The sequence below is a fragment of the Triticum aestivum genome, chromosome 5B, assembly GCF_018294505.1.
Source record: "Triticum aestivum cultivar Chinese Spring chromosome 5B, IWGSC CS RefSeq v2.1, whole genome shotgun sequence".
NCBI lineage: Eukaryota > Viridiplantae > Streptophyta > Magnoliopsida > Poales > Poaceae > Triticum > Triticum aestivum.
This window is the reverse complement of record NC_057807.1, coordinates 356,148,741-356,158,752: the sequence shown is the minus strand read 5'-3', so window position 1 is coordinate 356,158,752 and position 10,012 is coordinate 356,148,741. Positions and strand designations below refer to the sequence as shown.

Sequence of the window (10,012 nt, the reverse complement as noted above, 5' to 3'; positions counted from 1 at the left end):
TCGATCTCCGCCTCCTTCCCGACGACCTCTACTTCGACGATATGTACGCCCCTGATTCCGGCCTCTGGGACACCTGGCTCCAGGACGAGCACGACACGTGACGCGCGTCCTACTTCGTCGGCACAGTATCGGGGCCGCGACGGCCACGTCGGTAGGTGCGCAGGCGTACGCGGGTGCACGGCCTCACGCCCACGCCGTCGCCTTCCCTGTCTCCGTCACCACCTCCACCTCCTCGCATGACAGCGGAGGAGGAGGCCCGGCTCATGCAGCGTGTCATGGAGGATTTCATGAACACACACAATGAGCGCCAATGGCTGGGCCTCGAGGAGACGATGGCCCTCTCTGCGGCCGGCGACTTCGCCATCCCCGAGCTGGATATGGTGGCGGAGGAGGAGCCGATGGAGGACGGGCCGGTGGCCGCGTTCCACGCGGATCTGGTGGGCCAGCACTGGAGCTGGTCGTGCACGGCTCTGGAGATGGCCGACGCCATGGGGGGCGTGAACTGGTGCCCCACGCCGTCGCGGTCATCGGAGCGGGAGGCCTCGTCACGGGAGTAGGTGGTGCAGGCACCTCCCGCCTTCCAGCCCGTCCCTCGTGTACCACGCGCCGCCGTCCCACCTTTGGATGCCGCCGGCCTAAGTCGACCTCGTCAGCGACGACGACGACACCGGCGCCCAGTGAAGACGGCGACGACGACGGCATCGACAGGCGCGGCAGGAGCACGCGGGCGGCGTTTTTTATTTTGTTTTTATGTTAATTATGTCATTGGGCTGTTAAGTGAACTGTTAAACTGGGTCATTTTGTGGCCGTGACCCCGAACTAATGTTTTATGTTTTTTACTGCGTTTATTTATTTTTTTAGTCATTTCATTTACGTTTTTATGTCTTTTTTAATCATATCCACGCGGACATGATTTGTGGTCCGGCCACGCGGCGGATGCACACACGATCCAACAGACAAGACCGGACACGGGCGAACTCATTGCCGTCCTAAAGAGACAAAATCCAGCCAAATCAGACGTCCGTTTCCGGTTGTGCGGTGAAGTTGTCCTTACGCTCGCTGGCGCACCGGCATCCGACGAACTCCGGCACAGCACGCACTCACGTCACGCGCTCCACCCATGACACGACGAGCTTGCGTCGCATCGCCCTTCCGGTCTCCCACCGGCCGCCACCACCGCGGCACCAACCCCGAAAGGCCAAAGCGCTCGGCCAGGAGGCAAAACCGCAAAAGACGAGCCAAGGCAACCGATCACTCGCCGACTCCTGGGCCCCGCCTGCTACCTCCGCTTCGCCGCCTCCACCAACTCGCCTCCTTCAAAATTGTTATTCCCGAGAAATAAAACACCCTCGACGTCCCACCTCGCCGCCTCCGCCCAACGAACCCGACGACCTCCTCCACGCCGCCGCCGCCGCCGCCGCGATATAATAAAACCCGGCCTTGGCGCCTCCCCTCCCGCCAACCTCTCAGGATGGCCCACCATCTCCTCCTCCCCTCCAAGCCCCTCCTGCCCGCCGCGGCCGCCGCCACCCCGCGCCGCGGCTGCGGTCGCCCCGTCGTCTCCGTCCGCGCGTCGGTGGTTGCCTCTTCGAAGGCCGCCGGGGCGGAGGCCGTGCGGTCGATCCGCGCGCGGCAGATCGTGGACAGCCGGGGGAACCCCACCGTCGAGGTCGACCTCGTCGCCGGCGACGGCAGCCTCCACCGCTCCGCCGTTCCCAGCGGGGCCTCCACGGGGATCTACGAGGCCCTCGAGCTCCGCGACGGGGACAAGTCGGTCTACGGAGGGAAGGGCGTGCTCACCGCCGTTCGCAACATCAACGAGGTCATCGCGCCCAAGCTCGTCGGCGTCGACGTGAGGTGAGAGCTTGGTTAAGACTTAAGAAACGAAATCTCAAGCTAGTCTCAGAAAAATGCTGGATCCAATCACCCGTGGCCCCGGTAGTTATTTACTCCCTCCATCCCGTAATGCAAGACGTTATTGCAATTTACAACCAATATACACGGGGAGTATTTGTTTGTTTGAGTAATGCGGCTACGGTAGTTGGGTGGGGAAACGTGGTGTTGTGCACTTGCTATACATTCATGATCTTTTGGCCGTGGTGATAACTATTGATTTTCAAGTAGAAGTACAATGTACTGAGATTGATGTGATCGGGTGTTTGCCCACGTTTAGTGAGAATCGGGTTGCTCATTAGTGCTTAATACTGTGGAGTACTAGTGTTTAGGTAATGAAAAAACTTATGGCAGTTGCTTCTGGGCTTTGTATGCATACTCTGTGAACTTTAAACATCTGACTGTTGTTCATGTTTATTGATGAGCTTGCTATTCTTGCTATGCTAGTTATGATATTTGGTTCAAATCCTGCTGCTGTTGCCACTGACCGACCGTCTTATCCTAAAATGATAAAATCCTGTACAGATATAAAACTGTCAAAACTAGACATCTTTCGTAGTTCCTGGGCAAATGAAAAAGATATAAATATAAATTTCAAACAGTTTTGCTAAAGCACATCTAGATGTGCTCAAAGTATTGCACATCTATGTCCTATGTCATTGATTTTACGCTAAGATTCGTGCAAGCATTTTCTTTTGTATTTTTCCTTTTCCTTTTCTAGATGTGCCCTAGACAGAATTCAAACCTCCAAGAGTCAAGATCCACACTTCTAAAACAAGATAATACCGAACACTAGATATGTCTTCGCAACCAGTTGTTTAGCATGACTATCAGTTTCTGCGAAGCTCCCTCTTTAAGCTAGTTGATATCTGTAATGAAGTTAACCTTTGCTAAGCATATCAATTTAGTGGCTTCGTAGATTTGTACTGATCTAGCTGTGATTACTGAAGTTTCCACTCTGGAACACTTTTTTTTCCTAAATATGAAGTGGAGATTGTAAGTAGTAGTACTGCTGGACAGGGTGCATCTTTTGTGTATCCATGATGTTGTTAAATGCAAGATTACTTGCGCACTTGGTCAAATAAGCTCTAACTGCTTTTCTGTTTGTGGCGATGTGGTAGTAGGCTCTGCATGATGAAGAATTGGTGATCAATATGCAAGGAAATCAAATCAATTGAGCTCTTGCTCAAGAAGAATCTACTTTTTTCTGTTTGTCGTAGTAGCCACTGCATGGTTACAGTTGTACTGCCTACCATGTCCCATGTTAGCTAAACTTTTGCATTTGCCTTCCTTATTAGTATGGATTGGTAAATTTATATCTTCAGCAATCTCAGTGCACTTTTCTAATGGATGGCATGGTAGTTCTCAAGTTTGTCTTCTTTGGTATTTTTCTTGTGATAATAATGGTACAATATGTGGAGCATGCCTCATTGGAAGGGACATAAGAACTACATTGGGCACATTAAGTGCATATTACAAAATTACAAGTAACACCCAGTTCTAATGCTGAAAACTAAAAGATATTTGGATATACCTAACCACAGTTTCTGGCCGGCTTGATTCCCTAAATTTGCAAAGGATGAAATTAAATGGATTACTTGGAATCGGGCATGACCGCATGGAGGGAACTATGCGATTCCACTACTTCCAAAGTGACCAAACCTTACTAGGGTATAAAGGCATGCCAATTAACATAAATTGTGCTATTGCCTTTGCTAGCTTGCATCCAAATAGCTGAGGTTCTGTCAATTTACTGTTATCATCGGTTCTCTGTGCCTGGCATCTAATTTGTAATGCAAACTTCATTTGTCATTTTGTCAGGAACCAGAAAGATGTTGATGCGATCATGCTTGACATTGATGGAACTGAAAACAAATCACAGTTGGGTGCCAATGCTATTCTTGGAGTCTCTTTAAGCGTATGCAGGGCCGGTGCTTCTGCAAAAGGAGTTCCTCTGTATAAACATATTCAGGAGCTTTCAGGCACCAAGGAGCTTGTCATGCCTGTCCCAGCTTTCAATGTAATAAACGGAGGTAGCCATGCTGGTAATAATCTGGCTATGCAGGAATTCATGCTTTTACCCGTGGGGGCAACTTCATTTGCCGAGGCTCTTCGTATGGGCAGTGAAGGTAATCTATTGTATTTTCTTGACCTACACCGTTTTACCTCTTAGTGCATTTCATCTTGGTTGTGACCTGTAAATTATCACTATTATCCAGCAAGCATTTCTTTGGGGGCTGTTTCTTCTAGACTTTTGCTCTTTTTTTTGTCTGTTCCATCTTTAATCCTCACTGAGAGTTGTCTGCTTCACTTGTCCATTTTACAGTTTACCATGTTCTTAAGGGCATCATTAAGGCGAAATACGGTCAAGATGCATGCAATGTTGGAGATGAAGGTGGTTTTGCTCCTAATGTTCAAGACAACAGGGAGGGCCTTGTTTTGCTTATGGATGCCATTGAGAAAGCAGGCTACACTGGAAAGGTGGGTTGCCATTTTTCTTATTTTACTGGCACCTTCTCGATCACTCTTTCCTCTTTCAATTTATAAAACTGAGAAAAATATCGTGTTGCAGATTAAAATTGGAATGGATGTTGCAGCATCAGAATTCCTTATGAAGGATGGAAGCTATGATTTAAACTTTAAGAACCAGCCTAATAATGGAGCTCATGTTCTTTCGGCCCAGTCTCTCTGTGATCTGTACAAAGAATTCGTCAAGGATTTCCCTATTGTATCAATTGAGGATCCTTTTGATCAAGATGATTGGAGCTCATGGGCTTCGTTGCAATCCTCGGTTGATATCCAAATTGTCGGCGATGATTTGCTTGTCACAAACCCAAAACGTATAGTAGAGGCTATTGACAAGAAGGCCTGCAACGCTCTGTTACTTAAGGTAAACTTTTACTGTCTATTTCATGCGTGCGTATTTACAACGGACTAATGGTATTCATTCCTTGTACTCCCTCCGTCCCAAAATATAAGATCATTTTGAACACTATCATAGTGTACAAAATTATATTATATTTTTGGGAAGGAGGGAGTTTTTGATGAACATAGCTGTGGCAATCTTTTAGTGATATTTGCCACATAGTTCACATGTACAGTAGTTTCTTTGTTGTTATAATAACCAACAATAATGCAAAGCAGTGCCTACCACCAAGTTCCTAGCTCCCTTCTAATACTGAACGCTAGTAAGCCATGATAAATCTTGTGCTGCTGAAGAGAAACATGGTTAATTCAATTTCGTTTGTCTTTCCAGGTTAATCAGATCGGTACGGTCACGGAATCTATTCAAGCTGCTCTGGATTCAAAGGCTGCTGGTTGGGGCGTGATGGTCAGCCACAGGAGTGGTGAAACAGAAGACAATTTCATCGCGGATCTAGCTGTTGGTTTAGCGAGCGGGCAGGTAAGGGCCACCAGAAATTGTAGTCGTGGCACAGCAGTAGTTCTATCTGTGTTCATCCGGTGACATCTCATTGGTACGTTTCAGATCAAAACTGGAGCTCCGTGCAGAAGCGAGAGACTGGCCAAATACAACCAGGTAAATACGCTTATTCCTGTCTGTCAAGTATTTACTGTACGAACAGCAATTATCCAACTGATTGTGCTTCCGGTTGTAATGTTACCACTCACTAATAAATATGTTCTTCTTTGATGCAGCTTGTGCGGATTGAAGAGGAGCTAGGCAACGTGCGGTACGCCGGCGAAGCGTTCAGGTCTCCATGAGAAACCCAGAATCACAGACCACTTTGACTGGAGCAGTAAAAGTTTCTACAGCGGCGACAGTGGTGTACTGTGTACATCCTTCGATTAGAAATAAAGGCACCGACCGTATAAATTCATGACATCTCCTTGTAGGAGTGCCGCGGCGCACCCCAAATTTTGCAGCCTTGATTTTATCGCAGATGCATGGCATTATTATCTGCATTTGTACCCCGAGCTATTATACATTTTGCTTGACGGACGACAGCGATGATCAGATTAGTTATTGCTTCTGGCTAGGGTTACAACATGTAGCAACAGGTACTAGGGCACAGGACGCACGATTGTACTACTACATGAGTTGAACGGAGCCCGGCCACACGCGCTCAGACGCATGAATTGCGACGCGATGCTTACCCACCGCATTGCGGTAGAGATGCGAGCTTGAACAGGCCGACGTAGGGCGTGTCGACGGAGCCGATCCACAGCGACCCGTTCCGCTCCACCACCTCGCTCACCGTGGCGTCGCCGAACCCGTGCAGCGCCTCGACCACCGTGCCGTTCGTGGCGTCTCCGGCGACGACGACCCTGACGGCGCTCATGGAGTTGGCCGTGGTCCCGCTCTCTGCCCACTGCTTGTCCCGGTTCATGCCCACCCAGTACCCGCCCCGGCCGCCTCCGTCGGGGCGCACGTTGTCCGGGTACCCCGGCAGGTCGGCGAGCACCTCGGTCTCCCCCGCCGCCGGCCCGCGCAGCCAGTGCCGGAGCAGCCTGCACGAGGACGTCTCGGCCACGACGAGGTGCGTCCCGTCGGCGCTGACGGCCACGCCGTTGGGGAAGGCCAGTCCGGACCTGAGCACGGTGACGTTGCCCGTCTGCGGGTCGTACCTCATCAGCCGCCCCGTCGCGTCGCCGGTCAGCACCACCAGCATGTACTCGCTGCAGGCACAACACAAACATATGATTAGGGAAAACAGAAGCTGCATGCACCACTTCTGACCGGTTATGAATGCGCGTGAATTCATTACGTATCAAGCTCATCTACTGCTCCTCCACGTGAGGGCTGGCTACTGTGGCGATCTTCTGGCTCTTCCGACAGGGCTTTAACCCTGCTGAGCAGCTTGGTAGCAGCCGTAGAGCCGTAGAGAAGCACTAGCGGCAGCAGGAGTATTTACTGTGATCTCGATCAGACGAGACTGACGAGTACTACTAGTAGTACTAGCGGTAGCAGGAGTATTTACGTTGTTGCTGTTTGATAGTACTCCCTTCGTTCGGAAATACTTGTCGGAGGAATGGATGTATCTAGACGTATTTTAGTTCTAGATACATTCATTTTTATGCATTTCTCCGACAAGTATTTCAGGACGGAGGGAGTATTAAGTAACCCTATCACCTCCCTCAAATTCAAGGGACATTGCAGTATGGCACAGCTTGATAATCTGTATTTTTCCAGTCACTTTCAACAAGTGTTGCTAAAAGAATGTTCTGCGTGCGGTGTGGTGGTATTAATAGTGGCTACCGAGCGTGGTGTTGCTTCCGCCAGATCGGAAACATCTTGGATTTGGATATGCTCGCCAGCTTGAATTGCCGATAGCTAGGAATTAATGCCCACTATATCTGTTCTTCCAAGTTCCAACTGTTTTTTTTTTTTGCGGGGTTCCAACTGGTCTTTCTTTTTTGCCCCAATAGCTAGCCTACCCACATATGTAATGCAGTGCAACAAAACTAGTGTCAAACACCTTAAATGCTACACTGAGAGCCTGTTTGAAATCCTTCCACTCCGCAACTCCGCTCCGGAGCGGAACGGCATGTAGTTGTAATTTGGGGAGCTGCTAACCCGGCGCTCCACTCTGCCCTGGAAGAGTGGAGTCTTGCCGAACAGGGCCTAAGTATGTGTCGAGAGTTAGAGAACAGACGCATTGTCATGATTCATCTTTGTCAGGGGTGCTAATCCGGCAGAGTACACGGCTGGCGCGTAAGAACTTTTGCTAGTGAAAAATTTCAAGCTTTATCAGCATTCATTCCAAGCGAATCGACCACGGTTTTATAGTTAAACTTAAGCCGCGGTTGTCCACGTGTTTTAAGCCGTGGAATCGTCCGTGCCATCATACAAGAACAAGGTATACCTGCTGGCTTTTCGCAGATAAAATTCAGTTTCACTTTACCCATTCCGAATCAGCGTGCAAATTACTCGACGTTTTCATCAGCTCATCACCAACAGTGTACTACTGTATATCAATTCCGGTCACATGCTCGTTTTATACTTTTATTACTGCAGTACTGGGGTAGTAGTAGTAATGAATTTGGGTACGGTGCGTACCTCCGTTGGTAGACGGTGCTGCTGTCCGTGAAGTAGACGTCGCCGGTCTCCTGGTCGACGTCGACCCCGTTGAGGAAGTTGAAGGGCAAGCCGTCGGCCTCCGTGGCGACCACCTCCGCGAGCCCGCCGCACCGCCCCACCCTCATCAGCCCCAGGTACGCGTCGGCGATGTACATGTCGCCCGACGCGTGGTGGAACTGCAGGCCCAGCGGCCGCCCGCACGCGCTCTCCGGCTCCACCAGCTTCCTCTTCGCCGCGCACTCCGCCATCGTCCTGCGTGTTCGGTTAGCTCACGATCGTGCTGTGCCAAGGCTGTGCATGGTCCATTGATCGATCACTCACTTGTGCTTGTAGTTGTGGGCGAACTCGGTCCAGCCGCGGTGGCGGCGGTTGCCCCTCCACCGAAGGACGCGGCCGTCGGAAACGCCGGTGTACGGACCACCGCCGCGGTGGTCAAAGACGATGCTCTCCGGGCCGAACGCCGGCCGGGCCAACCGCACCGGTATGACCCTCGAGCCGGCGTAAATAGACTTCATCTCCTGGGTGGCGGCCGCCATTGGAGGTAGCCATACGAGAAATGCGAGGGAGAGGAAGGACCTGAGCAAAGTGGCAGAGCGACAATGCGTGGCCTCCTCCATGTCCGTTAATTTGAGAAGGAGCGGCGGCGGCGTATGCCTTCTTATATAAGCTGTCAGGGCTTGCTCCAGCCTTCTGGTAGGCATGTAATAATGGAGAAGCTAGATGCAGCGCGCTGTTCGGTCGTGGTTTAGTGTAACTAGAGTATGAGGTTTATGGGGGTAAGATTTTCAATTCAGGGCCACGATTTTCTTTTTTTTAGCTTGTTATAGAGGGAGTTTTTACTGACCGACAAGTCATATCAAGTCGATACAATGAAGAATGTATCCCTCTAATAAGTCATTTGTGCAAAGGCTACCATGAAAAAAAAAAGCTTTTAGTAGTGATCAAAAATGTATTTCTACATCTAAAAAAAGTGTATTTCTAAAGAGTACAACGTAAGATACACGCGTGCAAAAATCACATGTATACATTTACACGGTGTCTACTATAGCCCATAAGTATCGCGTTCTAAGATTGACAGAGTCTACACCAATTTTTTTAGGGAGCTACCTTATACTCATTCTGAAATCCCAGCGTCCCTGGCACGACACACTGCAATGGTTCATTTTTAGGGATTTTAGCATGGCTGAGCATTTTCAGAATTTTGGACCAGAGGAAAACATCCACACATACATGAAGGAGGGGGGGGGGGGGGGGGGGGGGGGGGGGGGTTGGTTATGGCAAATGTAGCCTTGTAATAATTTACAGAAGCATGCCAAGGTTTGTAGATCATGGCAAAATAGATCTTCTTGCCAATGCCATGCCTTCTAAAAATAGTCATGCAAACAACATTTTGCCATGATATATAGGTAGTAATGTTGCCATGTTATGTATAGTTTCCTTGATACAAGCAGTTTTTCTCCACATTTGCGATGATCTACATAGCTAATTTGCCATGTTTTTATTTTGTTCTGCAGATACATTTTTTCCCATTTTACCTAACATTTGACATGTTATTTTACAAATGAAAATCCCTAACTTTTCCATGTGAACATTTTACAAAAATTATTGCTAAATTTGAATCCCCTAGCATTGCCGTCCTGCTTATTGCAGAGGGCAAGTTAATTTTTTGTGTGTGTATTCATCATGCAATCTTTGTGTATTCATGATGATATCCCTTCATATAGGTGTTGGGCGTGTAGATAAAATAGATATAAGTGTTAATTTCTGTGACATTTTGCGTGCCTAGGACCTAAATATCGGGGTGCCAAACTTCAATACATTGGACGATTTAGCCAAAATACTAACATAAATCTCACAAATAGTCTGAAATAGCACCAAGTTGTTACACAATTAGTATTAAGTGTAGTATATATGTACTATTTTTCATTTTTGTGATTGCCACTAATGTGTACTACTCACATGGCAAAACTTACAAAAAAGAAAATCTACAACCGCATGGAAAATTATCACCATTTTTTATAGTTGCCACATGTACTTTTTTTTTAAAAAATCTATACATTTGCCATGTCACCAATAGAA

At 48.6% G+C, this 10,012-nt stretch overlaps 2 protein-coding genes across 2 annotated transcripts; one reads left to right on the top strand and one right to left on the bottom strand.

The window, feature by feature from the left end:
• The first annotated feature begins 1,278 nt into the window (after positions 1 to 1,278).
• On the top strand, positions 1,279 to 5,817 carry LOC123111836 (enolase 1, chloroplastic). The gene is made up of 7 exons (XM_044532713.1): positions 1,279 to 1,857; positions 3,715 to 4,022; positions 4,220 to 4,374; positions 4,466 to 4,783; positions 5,150 to 5,296; positions 5,381 to 5,431; positions 5,551 to 5,817. Exons 1-7 carry the CDS (start codon positions 1,472 to 1,474, stop codon positions 5,614 to 5,616), a joined length of 1,431 nt encoding a protein of 476 aa, XP_044388648.1. The 5' UTR covers positions 1,279 to 1,471; the 3' UTR covers positions 5,617 to 5,817.
• Positions 5,818 to 5,840: 23 nt separating this feature from the next.
• Positions 5,841 to 8,582, bottom strand: LOC123111837 (protein STRICTOSIDINE SYNTHASE-LIKE 10). Its single transcript, XM_044532714.1, has 3 exons — positions 8,255 to 8,582; positions 7,913 to 8,185; positions 5,841 to 6,531 (listed from the first exon to the last, which is right to left on the bottom strand). Exons 1-3 carry the CDS (start codon positions 8,548 to 8,550, stop codon positions 6,006 to 6,008), a joined length of 1,095 nt encoding a protein of 364 aa, XP_044388649.1. The 5' UTR covers positions 8,551 to 8,582; the 3' UTR covers positions 5,841 to 6,005.
• Positions 8,583 to 10,012: the final 1,430 nt, after the last annotated feature.

What these genes read in the sequence shown, in the direction of transcription:
- LOC123111837 (XM_044532714.1), bottom strand. Translation starts at nt 8,550, where the DNA reads ATGGAGGAGGCCACGCATTGTCGCTCTGCCACTTTGCTCAGGTCCTTC. An exon ending in GCCCACAACTACAAGCACAA is followed by an intron (nt 8,186 to 8,254) that starts GTGAGTGATCGA and finishes CCGAACACGCAG; the next exon opens with GACGATGGCGGAGTGCGCGG. An exon ending in AGCACCGTCTACCAACGGAG is followed by an intron (nt 6,532 to 7,912) that starts GTACGCACCGTA and finishes TTGTGCCTGCAG; the next exon opens with CGAGTACATGCTGGTGGTGC.
- LOC123111836 (XM_044532713.1), top strand. Translation starts at nt 1,472, where the DNA reads ATGGCCCACCATCTCCTCCTCCCCTCCAAGCCCCTCCTGCCCGCCGCG. An exon ending in AAGCAGGCTACACTGGAAAG is followed by an intron (nt 4,375 to 4,465) that starts GTGGGTTGCCAT and finishes ATCGTGTTGCAG; the next exon opens with ATTAAAATTGGAATGGATGT. An exon ending in GCAACGCTCTGTTACTTAAG is followed by an intron (nt 4,784 to 5,149) that starts GTAAACTTTTAC and finishes TTGTCTTTCCAG; the next exon opens with GTTAATCAGATCGGTACGGT.